This window comes from Pristis pectinata, chromosome 3 (assembly GCF_009764475.1).
Source record: "Pristis pectinata isolate sPriPec2 chromosome 3, sPriPec2.1.pri, whole genome shotgun sequence".
In the NCBI taxonomy this organism is placed as follows: Eukaryota; Metazoa; Chordata; class Chondrichthyes; order Rhinopristiformes; family Pristidae; genus Pristis; species Pristis pectinata.
Genome location: NC_067407.1, coordinates 38,962,527 through 38,983,670, shown reverse-complemented (window position 1 = coordinate 38,983,670; position 21,144 = coordinate 38,962,527). Strand labels below are relative to the sequence as shown.

Genomic DNA, 21,144 nt, shown 5'->3' with positions numbered 1-21,144 from the left:
TGGGGGCAGAGGAACTTCGGTATCATTGAACATAAATGACTGAAAGCTAGCGTGCATTAGCAAGCAATTAAGAAGCTCAGCAGTACATTAAGCTTTATTGAAAATGGATTTGAATTCAAAGCCTTGCTCTTATTATATAGAGCTCTGATGAGGCCGCACAATACTGTCAACAGGACTGCTCTCTCTACTTAGTGAAGGGTATACTTACAATGGAATGCAGCAAAGTTCGCAAGATTGATTTTTAGAATGGAAGATATATCATGCAAGAACATCTCCTCTATCCAAAACATGCTCACTGAGTTGTCTAGAGTTTGGAAGAATGCATAAAATGTATAAAGTTCTTAAGGATTTTGATATGTTAGATGCAGAGTCAAGTTTCTCTTGGCTGGAGTTACTAGAACCAGGGGCCATAGTCTCAAAATAAAGGGTCAGACATTGAGAGTTGAGAACAATTTTTTTTAACCTACAGTGTAGTGAATCTTTAGAAGTATTTATCCAAGTGGTCTGTGGAGGATCAGTCACTGGGTGCGTTAAAGACAGAGATAAATAGATCTTTAGATAATAAGGATTCAAGGGAAATGTACTTGGTGCAGGAAAGTGCCATTGAGTTAAATGGTAAACTATAATCTCATTTAATGTTGGAGTATGGAGAGGCCGACTCTTGCTTCTATTCCTTATTTTCTTATGACTACTGTAGCCTCATCACTCAACCTAAATATCCCAACCTTCTCCAAATGTTTTCATGATTTCTATATCAGACACATGCAGTCAAAATCCTCTAATCCTCCATGTAAAATAGTTCCCCTGCTCTGTCTCCTTAGTCTCTTACATTTAGTTTTCTGCCCCCCATGTCTGGGTGGGTTTCCTCTGGGTGCTCCGGTTTCCTCCCACATTCCAAAAGACGTACGGGTTAGGAAGTTGTGGACATGCTATGTTTGCGCCGGAAGTGTGGTGACACTTGCGGGCTGCCCCCAGAATACTCCATGCAAAAGATGCATTTCACTGTGTGTTTTGATGTACATGTGACTAATAAAGATATCTTTATTGTAAATTCCTTTATCACAGGAAACAGCCAATTTAAGGCAGATGTCGAAGAAGCCATATAAATTGTGTCTTCAGCAATTATACACCAAGATGAAAGTGTTGGCCAGGACACTAACCTTTTTTCATATATAAGAAGCACATATATAGTGGGAATGCAGCCTGGAGATCAGACTTCCTCATTTGAAATGCTGGGCAGGAGCAGTGTGTAGCTCGAATGCTAAATAAGAAGTCACCAAAATATCACAGAATTGGGATATGCTTGTTTTAAGAAATTGTTATCATTGGTTTACTGCTTTTAAGAAGCTTTAAAACCTCACCTGTGTCTTTCACAGCCACTGGCATTTGCTTAGCAGATAGCAGCAGTCATTTGCTGTGGAGATGAGTCAAACAATGGGGTATGGTTGGGTGAGCGGAATATGGGGCAGGGGCAGCACCAGCGTAGGGATCTCACAGGGCAACCTGCCATAAGTCTGGAGCAGGATGATCACACTCTGTGTCCATGACTCACTGTCAGCCCCACAGTCAGTGAGGAATCTGTGAACTGCATTTACCATCCACAGAAGCTTTGATCTTTCTCAGGCCTGCCAGCAAAAACATTTAAATAAATAAAAATTAACTCAGAGGAATGATATCCTGGGGGTACACTTTAAATTATACATTGTTCATGACTTGCTGTACTCCTTGTTGAACTGTGAATTAATAAGGCAAGTTGTAAGTCACTACTTTTTGATCCATTTTCTGTCAGTAGGTAATTAATACATACTACACACTTCATATGTGCAAAATATGATGGGGAAATGGTGTCAGCATTGGGATAAAGTGCCTGGTCCAATTTGCAAAGGATAGGATTTCCACAGGAGATGTGTACAAACACTTCAAAACATGGCCAAAATCATGCCTTAAACACCATTGTTGCATAAAAAGGAGCACAGATTTTTTTCTGGACTAATTTCTCCGCCACCCAATGCTCTGGAAGAATAATATCATTCAAAGATAGGTTATGATCTTGAGAAATATTTCTGAAGTCTAAGCCAACAACTCTCCCTTAACCAACATCAGTAAAACCTAGCAATTCATAATTCAGTATGTTACTGCTTGTATAATTATACTGTATGCAACACAGTCACCTGATAAAGTCTGTGTCACTTAACAACATCTGAATTAATCATTTTATGACATACATATCTAAAAGCAAATTTTTTACTGGCATTTTTTTAGGTATATTATGAAATAATAATTTCAGACTTTGTTAAAATGTAGAGAATGTAGCACCTCCCTTATTTTTGTGCTCATTGCAATTTAAACAATGTGACATATTGACTTCAAAGAATTTTATGTCAATAATATCTCTGGTATAGAAACATCAAGCAATCTGCTTTGAGGCTTTATTTCTGTACTATACTGAAAACATTGTTTTTGTAATTACTATTTAAGGAAAAGGAAATTTCTTTGATTAAACTTTGTCACAAATGTAATCCATGGCAAATAACAATTCTATCAATGAATCATGCTGCAAGTTCATTTTTAAGTTGCTTTAGTAGCAATACTGGTATCCATGGAGATAACTAATGATGGAATTCTACTTTAAAGAGCAGAGAAAGAGAAATATCCCAATGTAATTTGTTTCTTAATATTACAGCAATTGTTCAACTGCCAAGCCCTCCGCAAACTAAGTGTTCCAGACAATGATCTTTCTAATCTGCCCACCAGCATTGCCAGCTTGGTGAATCTAAGAGAACTAGACATCAGCAAAAATGGTAAGAATAAAACATTTATTTTCACATAATATTTTACTTTTAATATGTTTCATCTGTAACTAGCGCATAAGTAATCTCTAAGTGTTTTTCCTCCTTTTCTGAAGGCTGTAGCTCATGATAATTTGTAGATCAACAGATGCTAGTTATCTTCCATTATGTCACCAATGTGGTCATTCTTTTGGTGTAAGCCTATCAACAATATATCCCCAGTGATTTTCAGAACTGAGTGATTTAGTTTTCACATTTGATAATTGTAAGTGATTGAAATTATGTTTTTTTAAGATCCAGGGCACTGAGCAAAATATTAGGAAGCCTGATTTTGTTGAGTTTAGCTAACCTAGCACAGCCAAGGCTTGAACCTGGGAATTCCTTGGTTCATGGAGGGAAGAGTAGATCTGCCATTAAATTATATGAGATGAAGTTATGTTTTGGCTACCCCGAGAAAATTGAAAAGCAATGTAGAAAGTTCAGAACCTCAAATCCTACCCATAAATATATTCCTTTATGCATGAATATTTAGAGGCCCAGTCTGGAAGAGAAACAAGTAAATACTGTGGAAGCTTCATATTTTATTTTTCCATCATGCAGAATTATTCTGTTCATTATTTGTAATTTTTATCTATTCATCTGAAACCCCTTGCCTAATACTTCATCCACCCACCCTCAAGTTATTTCCCATCTTCAGGCACATGATTTGAAAGTGTATGCTTAGAAATTCATCTCTAATTGATAGTACAAAAACCTTCATGGGCAGGCTACAACACAATGTTGCTAATATGCAGTACATTAGGGCTATAGATGGGATGAATTTCTGGGTATAATGGCCACCCGGAAAAAAAGGTTGGCAGTCCATTTTTTGGAGAAGCAAGGAAAGTGTTGAAGGATGATGACATTCACATGATAGTGCATTTTTATCCCGTTTTCATCATCTTGTTACATAGTTGTGAACTGGCAGAGCAAGGTTTTCCAAACACACTTGTGGCAGTACTATACTCTTTGAAGTACAAAGTAATAATAAGGAGATCTGATTTTCAAAGGAGGCATTATACCACTTATTTTTTAGTAATAAGATGTATGTTTGTAATCACAAAAGACAGCCATCTTCTGATTTGTCTATAAAACAAGTAGGAACTTTTAAAGCCTTCACTTTCAAAAGCAAATATTTTCCTTTTAGTTTGTGGCCTCATTGGCCTAAAAATAAGATCATGCTGTGCATTTTCTAGGCATGGGATAATCACCTAAAGGTCTGATGTGGCAGAAAGTGAACCTCCATGCATTCTATATTGGAAGTGCAATCTTTCATGAAGATAGTGAGGGATGGAGAACATGTATTTTACCAAGTGTGAATAGGTGGATTTCTCTGCTGTTACAGATTGAAGTACAGTATAAACTATTTCCATTACTGATTGTGTTGATCCATATTTTAGGACTTTTTTAGTATTTCCAGCCAGGATTAAAGTTCAGGCAGCACTAGAACAGAGTAGCATTGAGGTATCATTTGTGCTAAGTGTAGAATTCTTTTAAGATTTAAGAATGTCTATAAATGCTGCTCTTTTGGCTCTGAGAGTATTCCATTTGACCAAATAGGATTGCAGTGAGAACATGTATATATATTCATAACACTACTTGGAAAAATCAACAAACTTCTGTTCTTAATCACCATACAGTCAGTCTCAAAATTTTGTTACCTAAATCACCATGAAGCAATCAGATCAGTCCCAATACCCTTTTACATAATGCCCCTTTATTAGCAGAGTAAAGTACTGGAGCCCCAAATGAAAATAACAAAAAATGCAACTGCTGGAAATATTGAAACAGAAAATGTTGGAAGCCCTCAGCAGGTTAGGCAGCATTTGTGGAAAGAGAAACAGAGTTAATGTTTCATGCTGAAGACCCTTTGTTCTATTTTTGCTACTGGAGCCCCAACATCAAATGATAATGGAAGAGCATTAGCCAGTTTAATCCCTCCACTCCACCCAATATATCAGTGGCTGGGTGACACAGATTAGAAGGTCTTGGGTTTGGTTCCTCGTCTGTGCTGAATTAGCTAATTATAGCTGCAGTAACAGTAGAGAGCAGATTCTCCTTCATTTGATGGGGGAAAAATCAGATGCAATTACTGCTGTTGTTTACTCGAGTCATAGAGTCACACAGCGCGGAAACAGGCCTTCGGCCCAACTGGTCCATGCTGACCAACATGCCCATCCAAGCTAGTCCCATTTGCCAGCATTTGGCCCATAACCTTTAAAACCTTTCCTATCCATGTACCTGCCCAACTATCTTTTAAAAGTTGTTGTTATACCTTCCTCAACCACTTCTTCTGGTAGTTCATTCCACATACATACCACCCTTTGTGTAAAAAAAAAAGTTGCCTGCCAAATTCTTATTCAATCTTTCCCCTCCAGCCATTAATGTTTGAACCTATGTGAATAGCATTTCAAAACTGAGCATTTATTGAATTCTATGAACAATAAGCAATAGCAGATTGTATTATTACACAATCTTTAACCTCTTGCCCCAGCCTATCTCTCACTTGACCCTTACATTATGACTGGGTAACAACCCTCGTTTAGTGAGTGGTGTATCAGGACATGCCAGGAACAGAATCAAGTATAATGAAAAATATACCAAGCTAATGACAGTGAAAAGAATCAAAGGAACAGGTCAGAGCTCTGTAGTTGTGTCACATCCAGTCAATTATAAAGTTAACAAATAAAAAGATAACAAGAGCCTTCAGAGGCCAGCATTCTAAGTCCCATGATGTTGCTGCATGAGTGCATCAATACAGTTACATAGGCCCAACTGTGGTATGAATTGCTTCAACAGTAAACTTCTCTTTATCAATGGGTCAGAAAAGTGGATGTTCAGTTCTTTGTAACTCCCTAAAGTCTGTCCACCATCTACAAGGCTCAAGTCAGGATTGTGATGGAATACTGTCCACTTGCCTGGATGAGTGCAGCTTCAACAACAATCAAGGAGCTTGACATATAGCAGCTGGCTTGATAGGCACCCCATCCACAACCATTACCTCACTCCACCACTGACACACACTAGCTGCAGTTTGTACCATCTACAGGATGCACTACAGCAACTCACCAAGACTCGTTAGACAGCACCTTCCAAACCTACAACCCCAGTCAGAGATCCTAAAAGTCTCTCCCTATACCTTGGGTACAGTGGTTCAAGAAGGCAGCTCACCACCACGATCTCAAGGGCAATTAAGTGGGCAGTTAACTGCTGCAAAGCCCAGTGAATGAATAAAACAAAATCACATAAATACCTTGAAAACTAGAGAAGGTAAAGAGTATCCTGTGGCAACTGACTCCACTCCTCTGTCCCTCACCATTTAAACACTCAACCCCACTCAACAGCACATCTGACCATACACATTCACCATAAGGACCACAGAACCTCAATAATGCAGCTTGTACCTTCTTCTCAACGGTAATTAGGAATGGGAAATAAATGTCAGCTGTGCCAGTGGTGCCCATATCCCATAATGAATCTCAAAAAAAATTCACACAGTTTTAGCATTGGCTGTGATGCTACATGTGTTAATCACCTTGGTCCACACATGAAGAATGGGCACTTCACTAAGTACTGAGAATGTCAGAGGAGGAGGAACACGCAGAGGTAAACATTTAAAAAAAAAAGTTATCTCAGAAGTTACTCTACTCTTTCTAATTATCTTTTTGATAATAGGACTAACAACATGACTAATACAAATGGATACATGATGGTATTTGGAAAAGATTTTTGGAGAAAACAAAGTGATCAGTATTGAAACATTTCTGTCTTGTATTTTTTTTAAATTAACATTGCTTTCAAACTCAGAAAATAATTAATTTGTATTTTTCCTGCAGGTATTCAAGATTTTCCAGAAAATATTAAATGCTGTAAATACTTATCAGTCATTGAAGCCAGTGTTAATCCCATTTCCAAGTGAGTTAGTGGCCTGCCTTCTTGGAGTGAAGCAAAAGAACATGTGCAACTTCTTTATGAAAGTGGAAATGTGCTGAATTATCCATTCTTTTCATTTTATCTGCACTATCAAATGTTAAATAATGCCGGATAAGTGTTCAGAATTACAGGGCATAATTTGACCTGATCAGGGAACTGACTGAACAGGAGAGTATGGATAAAGGACAGGTACTTGGAAGGATATAACTAGTGTTGTCTCACAGGGATCCTTGTTAGAGTTTCAACTATTTGCCTTGCTTATTAACAACTTTGATGCTGGGGTAGAGAGTCACTTATCTAATTTAGCTGATAACACACAATCAGCTGCATTGTAGGCTAAAAATATAAGAAACCAGCAGGAAAATTCTCTGTGACCCCCTCAGACCTGCTTCCCCATTCAGTAATATCATGGCTGATTCTTTAGGTTTTTCACCTAGCTTATCAGGAAACAATATCCTCAAATTCTAAGTTCTCCAGCTGGCAGAAACAGCTTATAAGCATTTATCCTGTCAGCACCTCTCAGGGTTTTTTATGATTTGTTAAGATATCTCCCATACTGCAAGCCTCTTGTAGGTATAGGATCATATTACTAAATCTACCTTTATTAAGCTCAGTCACTGAATATATTAAGAACAGCTTTTTGGATATTATGGGAATCAAGTTGAATCCAATGTTATGGCTGCAGAAGTTGACAGGGTGGTAAAGAAGATGTAAGGCATGCTTGCATGCTTGCCTTTATTAGTCAAGGTACTGAGTTTGAGTCAGGAGTTATGTTGCAGCTTTATAAAACTCTGGTTAGGCCACATCTGGAGTATTGCATTCAACTCTGGTCGCCCCATTATAAGAAGGATGTGGAGACTTTGGAGAGGGTGCAGAAGAGGTTTACTAGGATGCTGCCTGGATTCGAGAGCATGTGCTATGAGGAGGGGTTGAACAAACTTGGGTTGTTTTCTCTGGAGCAGCAGAGGTTGAGCGGAGACCTGGTAGAAGATTATGAGGGGCATAGATAGAGTAGACAGCCAGTATCTTTTTCCCAGGGTCAAAATGTGGAATACCAGAGGGCATGCATTTAAGGTGAGGGGGGTAAGTTCAAAGGACATGTGCAGGGCAAGTTTTTTTATATAGAGTGGTGGGTGCCTGGAATGCACTGCCAGGGGTGGTAGTGGAGGCTAATATGACAGAGGTGTTTAAGAGGCTTTTAGATAGGCACATGAATATACAGAGAATGGAGGGATAAGGACTTGTGTAGGCAGAAGGGGCTAGTTTAGTAGGCTTTTAGGGACTAGTTTAATTCGTTTGGCACAACATTGTGGGCAGAAGGGCCTGTTCCTGTGCTGTGCTGCTCTGTTTTCTTAAGGGATATGTGGTTAGGACAGCAAAATGGAACAGAAGTAAACATTCTTATTGTTAGCATGGATTCTCATGTCTTGTGGAAGTATGAATAGTAGGCAGACTGAGAGATTAATTTGCATGTAATACTGATTTGACACCGGAACTTGGAATTTTATGATGAAGCAAACACCATGTGCCCTGAGGATCAAATGTTGAGTGGCAGAAAAGACAGCCTATCTTATTTCAGAAAATCACTGACACTTCCAGTCAGTTGATTTTCAAATCTCCAAGTGTTTGGTGGATCTAGGTCTTTTTAAAGTTCCCAAAATCCACAAGGAGGGTTGTTCCTAAAATTGAAGGGATTTGTCATGACTCCACAGCTTTTGCAGTAAGTAGTTGCTCCCAGACATGGGTGATTTTAATTCCTTTTCCCCTTGGAGTGCGGAGAGAAAATACAAAAGGCATGCAGAGTAGGATAAACTGCTTGAGAAGAGAGGGGGTTGAAGAGGAGAAGGACTCTCACCAGAAAGTCTACTGGCAAGTCACAATCTCCTCCCCAGCAAGTTCCACCACCTGGTATAGCCACAATGAATCTCCCCTTTATGAAGGCAGCCTGGTGTTAACTGCAAGCAGATAGCAGGAATTGCTTGCTTTGCCATACCAGATCAAATGGTTAAAGTTTAAAACAATGATGCATTGTGATCTCCTTGCTTGTTTTAGGACACAGTCCAATTTAGTACCCAGGGCTTCTAACCTAAATCCATCTTTGATGAGCCTTCAAGGGCATTAAAACAAAAGGTTGAAATCTGTGTGTGTTGAAGATAAGGTATCGCAGTAGGCTAACAGATGACTTTTTGTTTGTATTTCTGGGAACTGAATTTGAAACTAGCCTGCACTGATGGGATGAAATTCTCCTCTTTGATCTTAAATCTCAACATAAGATGAGTTTTCACCCCATTTGTCTTAAAGGTCTGGTCCCACACATCTCTTAAATTGATTGTTAGAACTTGAAACTACTCAGAATCTTACTTATAGAGATGAAACAGTGGCTTCTGAAGGACACAGAAAATACCACTCCAATTTATTTTGGGTTGCTTTTCTGATGATGAGATATAGAAGTGCCTGGTATTTGGGTAGTGTGGCACCACATTTTTGTCTGCTGTGTAATCCAATTTTCAATGAAAAATTAATGTAATTGAAAAGTCAGAAGCTCCCTGCAAATTGCAAGAATTTGTGCGTCAATGGGCAAATGCAATGTACTCCTGGATGCCAGTTCCATGTTTTCAATGATGTATACTTGGCCGTGCCAGCTGCAGACCACTTAGGCAGAAGCAGGTTTTCACATTAGCCATAAAGCTTGTTTCAGCTGCCATGTGAGCTGCTCCCCCACCCTCACTACCAGCCCGATCTTGGACTTAGTTATTTTCCTTTTTATGCTTTGCAATGGTGGAACATAAAGGAAAGACCTTGAGTGTTCAAGGCCTCCTGGTCTACTAGATTTCTCAGAACAAACCTTCTGACTAAATACATTTGGAGGCATCACTCGATTTCTAGGCAAAGCAACTTTTCCTTTCATGCAAATTGTGTTACGTCTGTAAGATTGATTCTGAGATCAGAAAATGCTTTTTACCCAGTGTTAAAATCCCCAAGCAAATCTCTAGCTATTATTTAAAAGGTAAATCATCACAACATGGAAATGTATGTGTACTCTTTAAACTTAATTGACTGTGCCTTCACAGCCAATTGGAAATGCCACTTACAGAGATAAAGGAATTAAAGCTACTGTGTTTTGCCCCTTTCCCAACCAGTGATCTCTGTGGGTAAAGCTCCTCCCTGTGATGCTGATTTCTAGATGTATCCTTGTTGTTTTAATTTTGTGACTAAACAAGTGATCAGAAATAATTAGATCCAAACTGTTTTATTGAGTTCAATTTAATTGTAAATTGTAACGTATTTTGTTTTTTCACACCAGGAGAATCTGATCAGTTTAGGACAGGAAAATAGGATAGTCTGAACTACAGAGGTCAGAGATTAACTCTAAGGATCAAAATAGCCTCCATATGGTTGAATTTGGAGCCTGTAGATTAATCATCAAGGATTTGTTAAGTGAAGGTTGTTTCTGACCACTTAATAGAATTTTCTGAGGGGATAAAATACAGCGTGATGAGTGTTAAATTTTGTAAAAGCAGTTAAGAGTTAAGTATTTTGCATATTTGTCACATTGAGGTTGATTATTTTCGATAGTTTTTATGGTAACTACAAGTATTAATCATAATTTTTTCCAATCATTTCAGACTTCCAGACGGATTCACCCAACTGTTGAATTTAATGCAGCTCTACTTAAATGATGCATTTCTGGAATTTCTTCCAGCTAATTTTGGAAGGTAATTAATTTTTTTTGTAAGATATACAAATAGGTATTTAATGCCTATCTAGATTATATTATAAAAGAGCCAGCATTTAATTGCCTGTCCCTAATTGCCCTTGAGAAGGTGGTGATCAGCTCTCTTCTTGAATTGCTGTAGTCCTTGACGTGTGGGTATATCTGCAATGCTGTTAGGGAGAGGGTTCCAGGACCCATTTCTGGTCTTACCAGTGATGAGAAGATCACAAAAAAGGGCAAATAACAGAGGTGGATCTGCCAACAGAACATGCTTAATTGAAGGGAGTAACTGTGAACTAACTGCATTGTCCGGTGTAAGTGACACCACATAGTGAACTCAATTCTTAAGGTACATTTACACTTGCCTGTAATTACTGCAGTATATGCCAGTCAGCCAAAAAAATTGGTAAAAATTTGAGGAAAAACATAACTTAGCCCTTAAAGAGTACAGGACAGTCAGCATGGATTTGTTAAGGGAAGATCATATCAAACTGATGATTAAATTCTTTGAGGAAGTAACTAGAAGGACTTTGGAGGGCATGACTATAGGTCTCTGAAGGTTGGAGGACAGATGGAGAATGTGAGAATAACATATTTGTTTTATCAGCCAAGGTATTGAATATATGAGCAGGGATATCATGTTGAACTAAAACACTGTAAGGCCACATCTAGAGTATCGTGTACTGTTCTTGTCATCATTCTATAGGAAGCATGTGATAAGACTAGTGAGGATGTAGAGTATCTTACAAGGCAGGAAATTTATAGTCTTGAGGAGAGTTTGATTCGGTTGGGATTATTTAATTTGGAACATGTAAGATTCAGGGAAAGTTTAAGTGAGGTGCATAAAATTGTGATAGACCTAGCCATGATGACATGGAGGAGTGTATTTCCCCTGGTAAGGAGGTCAGTAATTAGGGGACGTAGATTTAAATCAATTTGTAAAAGGATTAGAGGGGAATTTAGAAAAAATGCATTCTGAAAGGGTACTGGGGGTCTGAAACACTGTCTGAAAGGGTGGCTGAGGCAAATACCTTCATCACACATAAAAAGTACCTAAATGAGCAATTGAAAAGGTGTAAATACAAGGCAACAAACTGAGAGCGAGGAAGTGGGAACAACCGAAATAGCTCAACTTTTAGCCAATATGGAATTGATGGACTAACTGGCCGTCTTCTGTATTGTAAATTCTTATAATTCCATAATCCTCCGAAATTTGGCTCTGTAAGTGCTGCTTTTTTTTTTGAAATGACAAGGATATTGATTTCTTCTCAATTTTTGCTTGAATCACAACATCTTTAATGTGGCTCAGATCATCTGGAAAATTGATGCCAGCAGTAGTGCATGGATGCTCACGGTTTGCTCTTCTACCTCCACCACTCCACTTCTCAAAGCACATTCCCATACAGGAGTTGCTACATCTGTCTTACTTCCTTCCTGTCTATGGGCTCAAACTGTCCTTCCGGGTGAAACAGCAATTCACTTGCATTTCTTCCAATTTGCTGCATTGCATTCAGTGTGCTCTCCTTTACGTTGTAGAAACCAAATGCAGATTTGATGTCCTCTTTGCAGAACACCTCTGTAAAGTCTCTGAGGGTAACCATGAACTTTCTGTTGCCTGTCACTTTAGTTCACCATTTCACCCCTAGTGTGTACTCTGCCTTCACTCTCCCACACTGTGATTTTAAATTCCCTAATATTAACTGGGATAGACATAGTGATAAGGGATTAGAAGAGGTAGACTTTGCTAAGTGTGTCCAGGAAATTTTCTCAAGCAATATGTAGATGGACCTACTAGAGAGGGGGAACACTCAACCTCCTCTTGGAAAATGAGGCTGGGCAAGTAGCTGAAGTGTCAGTGGGGGAGCACCTTGAAACCAGGGACCATAATTCTATTAGTTTTAAACTAGGATAGACCAAGATAGATAGAGAAAGATCGGCCTGTTCCACAAATTGAAGTCCTAAATTGGGGCAAGGCTAATTTTGATGGCATTAGACAGCAACTTGCAAAGGTTGATTGGAAGGGGCTGTTAGAGGATAAAGGGATGTCTGGCAAGTGGGGAGCTTTTAAAAATGAGAATAGGGACAGTTCAGGGCCAACATGTTCCTGTTAGAGGGATGGACAAAGCTAGCAGGAGTAGGGAATTCTGGCAGACGTGAGATATTGAGGCTCTGGACAGGAAAAAGAAGATGGCATATGTCAGGTACTGGCAGCTGAGATCAAGCAAATCCCTTGAGAACTGCAAGGGATGTAGGAGTACAGTTAAAAAGGAAATCAGGAGGGCAAAGAGGGGACATGGGATATCCTTTGCCAAAAACGGTAAAGGGAAATCCTAAGAGTTCCTATAAGTATGTTAAGAACTATCTAGGGAGAGAATAGATCCCGTTAAAGATCAGTGTGGTCAACTATATGTGGAGCCATGGGAGATGGGGGAGGTCTTAAATGAATACTTCTTGTCTGTATTTACTGTGAAGAAGGTCATGGAAGCAAGGGAATTCAGGGAAGAGAACAGTGATGCCCTGAAACATAATCATATTACGAAAGAGGAAACATTGCCAGTCTTGAGGCACATAAAAGTGGATAAATCCCCAGGGTCTGACCCAGTGTATCCTAGGATGTTGTGGGAAATGAAGGAAGAACTCTCTGGGGCCACAGCAGAGATTTTTGTATCTTCCTTAGCCACGGGTGAGGTACCAGAAGACCAGAGGGTGGTTGATGTTGAGCCTTTATTTAAGAAGGGCTGCAAGGCCAGGCCAGTGAGCCTTGCATCACTGGTGAGAAAGTTACTGGAGGGGATTCTGAGAGACAGGATCTACCTGCATTTGGAAAGGCAAAGACTGATTAGAGATAGTCAGTCTGGCTTTGTGCATGGGAAATCATGTTTCATGAATTTGATTAAGTTTTTTGAAAAGGTGACAAAGAGGATTAAAGAGGACAGGACAGTACATGCTGTCTACATGGACTTTAGCAAGGCTTTTGACAAGGTCCTTCATGGTAGACTCATCCAGGAGATGAGATCACATGGGATCCAAGGTGAACTGGCTAATTGGACACAAAATTAGCATGATGGAAGGGTTCAGAAGGTGGTAGTGGAGAGTTATTTCTCAGTATGGAGGCCTTGGACCAGATATGTGCTGCAGGATTTGTTGCTGGGTCCGTTGTTGTTTGTCATATATAGTAACAATTTGAATGAGAATATGGGTGGCATGATTAGTAAGTATGTGACACCAAAATTGGTGGTGTGGTGGACAGTGAAGAAGGTTGTTTAAGGTTACAACAGGATCTAGAGCAACTAGGAAAGTGGGCGAAGGAATGGCAGCTAGAATTTAACTCAGACAAGTGTGAAGTGATGCATTTTGGTAAGTTAAACCAGAGCAGGACATACACAATGAATGGCAGGGCCCTGTGGAGTGTTGTTGAACAGAGAGACCTAGGGAACAAGTACATAGTACAGACAAGTACAGACCTTCTACGTAGCTCCATGAAAGTGGCAACACAGGTGGACAAGGTGGTGACGAAAATGTATATCACGATTGCCTTCATCAGAAGAGGCACTAAGTACAAGAGTTGGTATGTCATGTTACAGCTGCACAAGGCGTTGACGAGACCACATTTGAAATGTTGTGTTCAGTTCTGGTTGCCATTATCATAGGAAGGATATAATGAAGCTAGAGAGTGTGCAGAAAAGATTCTCAAGGCTGTATCCAGGACTGAAGAAATTGAGTTATCAGGAGCGACTGGATAGGCTGGGGCTCTTTTCCCTGGAGTGAAAGAGGCTGAGGGATGACCTTATATAGGTTTACAAAACCATAAGCGGCAAAGATAAGGTGGATGGTCACAATCTTTTTCCCAGGGTAGGGGAGTCTTAAACTAGAGGGCATAGGCTTAAAATGAAAGAGGAAAGATTTAAAGGGGAACCGAGGAGCAAGTAGAAGGTAATGGATATTTGAATTGAGCTGCCAGAGGAAGTGGTTGAGGTAGGTACAATAACAACTTTAAAAAAGACATTTAGATAGGTTCAGGAATAGGAAAGGTTTAGAGAGATGTGAGCCAAATGCAGGCAAACTGGATTTGCTTAGGAAGGCACCTTGGTCGGCGTGGATGAGTTGGGCCAAAGGGCCTGTTTTCATGCTGTATGACACTCTATTACAACCATTCCTTTGTTCCCTCCACCCATTTCCTTTGTCTGCAACTGAACACACTTATTTTCTTCCTTTTCTAGCTCTGAAAGGAGAATCTAGATCTGAAATGAGAACGCTGTTTCTCTTTACACATATGCCATGTCACCTACTAAGTATCTCTAGTTTTTTTTTCTGTTTTAATATCAGATTTCCAGCACCTGCAATATTTTTTGCTTTGCAAATTGATCGGGTGGCAACATTTGTCAAATTGAGCTGCACCATTCCAAGTAATCCTACTCTGTTTTGAATGCACTGGGGACCACCATTTATTAATTTAAATAATCTCCCCTTTCTCCTTAATCTGTGATGTTTCGATTTTGCCCTTTAAATAGTGCAGGATGCCACACAAACAAATAGGTCAGAGAGGGGGTGTGATGGAGAATTAAAATGGCAGGCAGTTGGAAGCTCAGGGTCACTCCTATGGACAGAACACAGCTGCTCTACAAAACGATTACCCTATCTGTATTTGATTCCTCCATTGTGAATACCGAATGTAGTAGACTAGATTGGAATAAGTGCTTCACCTGGAAAGACCGTTTGGATCCCTGGATGGTGAAAGGGAAGAAGTAAGAGGACAGATATTGCTTCTCCAGCAGTTGCATGGGAAAGTGCCTTAAAATAGTGAATGGTTGGTGAGAACTGATGTGTGGGCCGGGGAGTTGTGAAGGGAATGATACTTTTAAAATGCTCTGAGGAGAGGGGAATATATGTCTGGAGGTGGAACCTTGTTGAAGCTGGCAGAATTTATTTTGTGTTGGGGAGAGAGATAGAGTTAGAATCCCCTTATTGCATTAGCACTAATGCAGCATCCATATAGTGACCAAATAAGAGTGAACTCTAATCTCTAGGGATAAGTCTCTGACTTTACCCACCAAAGTGCAAGATTTTGCACTGTGTGTATGGCTGGAGGTCTTGTGGCAGTAGTCCCTCAGACATAATGAATTCCTTTGAGGAATTGCCTTCATGCATATTCTGGAACATTTCTTATACATATGAAGAAGACAAAAGACTGGAAGACGAAAGAAATGTGAATTAGATGTGGAAAAATCACAGTCTTGACACTCATTATACTCAGCCTTCTCACAGTTTAGTCACTGATAAAATAAAGTCAGCATGTGTGTCATAGATATTTTTAATTTTGTCACATACCATCTGTGAGCTTTCAATCTCTCCATCTCCAATTGACAGTGATAGCGATGTATCACTTACCATCATGACATCGTCCTCTATGACTGTAAAGGTGAATTATTTGTGATACTCCCTCCAGTCCTCTAAATATCTCTCGTGTTCTGCACTCTCCTCTTTTATAAGGAGGAACTGGCAGACCTGTGAGTGAGTCGTTCATAAATATATCCAATAGAAACAATGCATTCAGTGGGACTGACTGAAACTGATGCCTAAGGATCGAGCTAGGTGGCAACAATGGATATTTTCATGAGAAAGTATATAAAAAGCAAGGGATGGGTGTAGTTGAAAATGGAAGTGGATGTGAGAAAAGCTATGAGAAGAAAATTTGCCAAGAGTTGAAGGTGATGCTGGAGGATTAAGTGAATCAGCAAATATAGTCATTTTCCTGGCCCATATGGGGCCTTGCATCATTCTTGCACTGCATTGGGGTAGAATGTGGCTTCACCTCCTATCTTACCCTCCTCCATCTACACCACTTGGCCACAGTCATCTTCCTCCCATTGCAGGAGAAATGTATGTTCTTTAGGCTATGGGTTAAATCCAATAATAGTTCAAGGGAACATGACTGAATCTGTGTGCTGCCCTAGCTTTTTTGTGAAATCATACTAAACTGCTTCTGGCTTCTCCAAATAACCTTTGTGCATTGGCCCTTTAAATAGTGGACTTCAGATCTTGTCATTACAGATCACACAGGCTGAAGATGCAAAACCAGAAAAAGAGAACAAACATCAGTCAAGTTGAAGTCAGAGTAATCAATCAGCTTAACTTCCAGATTTTGCATAAGTGTTTCTGACCTTGTGCTGCCTCACTGGGAACCTGTTTTCCTTGGTACTTGGGATATTGCTTTTGATTGTAATGTAAATAATTTTACAAATTTAGCTTGTAGATGCACTGCCAAGTCTTTTTTTTCTTTTTATCATTCTTCCTGTAAGACAAAGCCTGAAAATTATCCGGCAAGATTTTGGTGGCTAATTCTGTCAGTTCTGACATTAAACTTTTCAAACAGTAAATCTAGGACACCCACACATGCATTGTCAAATGCACAAATACCAGACTTAGTGATAGGTTTAGAGTGCTGAATCTTTGGTTTGCCCCGACTCTTGCAGAATGAAAGAAAAACTGAGTTCCATTGGGTTTCAGTAGTGGTGGCAAAGGAGCAATAAAGTGTAGGTCCAGTGATCTTGCACTGAACAACCGTGCAATGAAGTCAGCTCTTTGGAGAGGTGTTGGGATGGTTATGAGGGATGTCATTAGAATTAATGCAAGAAGCACTGGGTGAAGAACACAGCACAAGTAAGGAAGGATGTTCACCAGAGACAGGAAGACGGCTGGGCATTTGGCTTCATGTTCTCCTTGGGTACTCAGGATTAGTGGCTTCTCAGTGTGTTCAAGTTCAACTTTATTGTTGTCATAGCAATACATACATGGGGTATAAATGCCACTAAAATGAGCCTTTTTCAACAGCAGCACAGGACATTACAAACACGACAAACATGAGTTAACATAAACTTAAATTAACATAAATTATACATACTTTACATGTGCACAAATATAAACAACAAAATAAACATAATGACACAAGTGCAAGATTGAGAGAGAGAAAAAGAAATATAGTACAAGGTAGTGTTAGGATTTGTCAGGTTGGTTCAAGAACCTGATGGCAGTGTTCCTGTGCATTGGAGTTTGCACACCAGGTCATGAAGCAACCAGTCAGAATGCTTTTCGCTGTGCATCTGTCTAAGTTTGTCAGAGTCTTCAATGACATGCCAAATCTCCTTAAACTTTTAAGGAAGTAGAGATGCTGGCATGCCGCCTTCATGTTGTATCTATGTGCTGGCCCAGGATAGATCCTCCAAGATGTTGACACCCAGGAACTTGAAGCTGCTCACCCTTTCCACCACAGACCCTTCAATGAGGACTGGTGTGTGTTCACCTGACTTCCCTTTCCTAAAGCATTAGATCAGAGTCAAAGTTGAGTTTATTGTCATATGCACAAGTACATGCATGCACAGGTGCAATGAAAAACTTACTTGCAACAGCATCACAGGCACATACTGTAGCTTCATATAAGCAACATTCACAAGAAAAACAAATTAAATATAAATTATACATAATTTTACAAGAAAGAACACAATTAGAACAAAACAAAATAAAGTCCATTTTAGTGCAAAGTGGTCATAGTGTTGCTATACTGTAGTGATTAGGGTTTTGCCAGTCGGTTCAAGAACCAAAGGGAAGTAACTGTTCTTGAACCTGGTGGTGTGGGACTTCAGGCTTCTGTACCTCCTGCCCGAAAAGATGGCATGGCCCAGATGGTGGGGATCTTTGATGATGGATGTTGCCTTCTTGAGGCAGTGCCTCCTGTAGATACTACCAATTGTGGGGAGGGATGTGCCCATGATGTATTGGGCAGAGCTTTGGACATCATTAGCTCAGTTTTCTAAAGAGTTTTCTAAAGAACCCTGTAAAGTATGATAATATAATGCTGTATGATAAATATTATAATAAGAGGAGTTAATATTATGCAGCCAAGTATGATTTTCTCACAAATCTCCAGTAGAACAATCTATTGTTGTCCTTTTTTTAACTAAGATATGAGGGTGATCAGGGTGCTCTTACAACACAAGTGATCAGTAGAAAAGCTGGGCTCCTTTTTTCTGATTTCACCATTCCAGAGGCTCACCAAGAGACAGGTGTTTAGTCATCACACAGTCTGTTGTCTGCTTACATACAAATTATAGGAAATGCTAAGGAATTCACTTGCATCAGGAGTATAGATGAGAAAAAGGTCTTTCAAGGTGATTTAGGTGATCTGGTGAGAGTGTTTGCACATCTTCTGACCTAGACAACATACAATTTTTCTCCCAATGAGAAAGAATTCTATCATAATCAATTATGCCAAATGGCATGTAACAAATAAGAAATACTGGGGACTAAATTTGAAAGCAGGAACCTCATGCTGCTGAAGATTGAGAGAGACCTTGGAGCCTCCAGAATACAATCTCAAGGTCCATGAGAATAATTTGGTAATCTCAGAACATCAGCTAACATGCATTACCAGTCTGTGATCTTTGAATTGAATCTAGTTTAAGAACATAATAGTTAGGAGCAGGAGTAAGCAATCTGGCCATTCAAGACTGCTCTGCGATTCATCCAGATCAAGGCTAATTTTCAGCCTCCACTCCATTTTCCTGCACTACCTCCATATCCTTTGATTTCCTTAATATCCAGAAATCTATCTATTACTGTTTTGAATGAATAACGATAGTATCCACAACCCTCTAGGAAGAGAATTCTCAAGGTTCACTACCCCCTGAGTGAAGAAAGCTTTCCTCACCTCAGTGTGACCCCTAGTTCTAGACTCCTTGGTCAGAGAAAAGAATTACCCTTTCAATCACTTTACTAGCTTTTTAAGTTTTAATGAGATGACATTAAATGTGGGTTCAGACACAACCAGTCTGCAGGTAAGCCCAAAGAAGGAAGTGTAAAGTACCAGCAGCCCATTGTGCTAGTATGGAGACAGGAGAAGCATTGCTTCTTTGCTTGGCTCCTTGCAAAGTTAAGGATATTTATCTTTTGGATTCTGTGGCCCCCAGTGGTTCCATTAAGAATCACCAGCAAAACTACTGCAGAGCTTGAAAAATTTGTTGAATCTAGAATTTTCTGAAAATGGCTGCAAATCTTATTCAGTATTTCAGATGGGTGCCATGATTGCCTAAAATAAACCTGACAAATTCAGCAGCTGTTCAAAAGTAAGCAAAAAAATTAGGCTATCACTCAGCAAAAAATGTCATATTGGGTTCACTTTACACCTACAATCAACCAGAATATCATTGAATTTAGGTTCCACCAGTGCCACACAAAAAACATTTTTAATGTTTTTTATACATCTGGGAATTTGAGCATGAACATTTTAATGTAAGTATGTGTGTCATATTCTACATTTCTGCTTCAGAATAGTGCATACATAAAGCATGATTTCACCAGCTACTTTGACTACATATCCTCCCACCTGCTTTTGGTAAGGACTCCATTGATTCTACCAATTTCTTGATCTCCAGTTCACCTGTTCTGACAAAGCCGCTTCCCATTCCGGTGCTTCTAATCTGTGAAACAGTGATTTACTTTACCTCTCCCAACTTGGTATTCTGTATTTGCTGTTCACGATATGGTTTCCCCTATAATGAAGAGACTAGACTGAAATTGGGCGATCACTTTATGGAACACCTTCATTTAGGCTGCAAGCATGATCCAAGGTTTCTAATCACTTGTCATTTTAATTCTCTATTTCAATCCCACAATGACCTCTTTATCCTCTGCCTCTTACACTGTTCTAGTGAAGCTCAATGTAAGTACAAGAACAGCACATCATCTTTCTACCAGACTGTTCAGTAGCTTTTTGGAGTCAATATTGAGTTAAACAATTTCAAAAGAATTGGTACTTCCAACATTTTTAAGGTTTCCAATAATCATGTATTCAGTATTTATGTGCTTTTTAAACCATATTTTATTTCCTAAGATCACCTTCTTTCACTTTGCATGATCATTTCTCTTGCTGTTGCATTAACACAGACCTATCCTTTTTTTAATCTCTTATCTCCTCCTCCTTCCCTCTGCTCTCACTAATCCCATTTAACCTGAAATATCAACTCTGTTTCTCTCCCCACAGATACTGCCTGATGTGCTAAGTATTTCCTGCATTTTCTGTTTCTTTTTCAAGTTTCCAGCATTTTCTGTATTTATTTCAATTTTCCAGCTTTGGCATTGTTTTGCTTTTGTAGATCCTGCATAATGTTAGTCATGCCTCTGTTAGTGTAGTTTCCTCTTTGATAGAAGATTGTTGATTCAGATCTAATCCCGACACTTGAGAAAGTAATAAAATACTGAAATTCTTCAGTGAAGTATTGAGCGAGTGTTATAGCATTGCACTGTTGGAGAATTTCGATGAATGGTTAAACTGAAATTCTGTCTAGGTCCTCATGTGGATATAAAAGTTCCCATGACATTCTAGGTAAAACCAAAGAGTTCCCTGACATCCTGTAAAACATCCCTCAACTAACAGGTTAAATGTTCATTGATATTATTGTTGTTTGTGGGATCTTGCAAAATGTGGCATTTTTCTATGATGGCAAGAAAAGTTTAAAATTGCCTCAATGGTTGTGATGCAATTTGAGTCATCCTGGGCTGGTTCACTGCATGGATCAGCTTCTGTGGTGCCCTCCTGCCTGCACTTGCTTTTTCCAAATGTGGCTAATGAAATATCCTGACCTTCCGCACCCAAGAGGCCAAACCGGCTCCAAT

General features: G+C 39.4%; 1 protein-coding gene across 12 annotated transcripts in view; it reads left to right on the top strand.

The window, feature by feature from the left end:
* The window catches only part of lrrc7 (leucine rich repeat containing 7), a 417,500-nt gene that overhangs the window by 245,437 nt on the left and 150,919 nt on the right, over positions 1–21,144 (top strand). For all 12 annotated transcript variants that reach the window (XM_052012823.1, XM_052012826.1, XM_052012824.1 and 9 more), the window contains 3 exons: positions 2,684–2,801; positions 6,665–6,743; positions 10,388–10,477. In XM_052012823.1, coding sequence (XP_051868783.1) covers positions 2,684–2,801; positions 6,665–6,743; positions 10,388–10,477 — 287 coding nt within the window. The remainder of the gene's footprint in view (positions 1–2,683; positions 2,802–6,664; positions 6,744–10,387; positions 10,478–21,144) is intronic.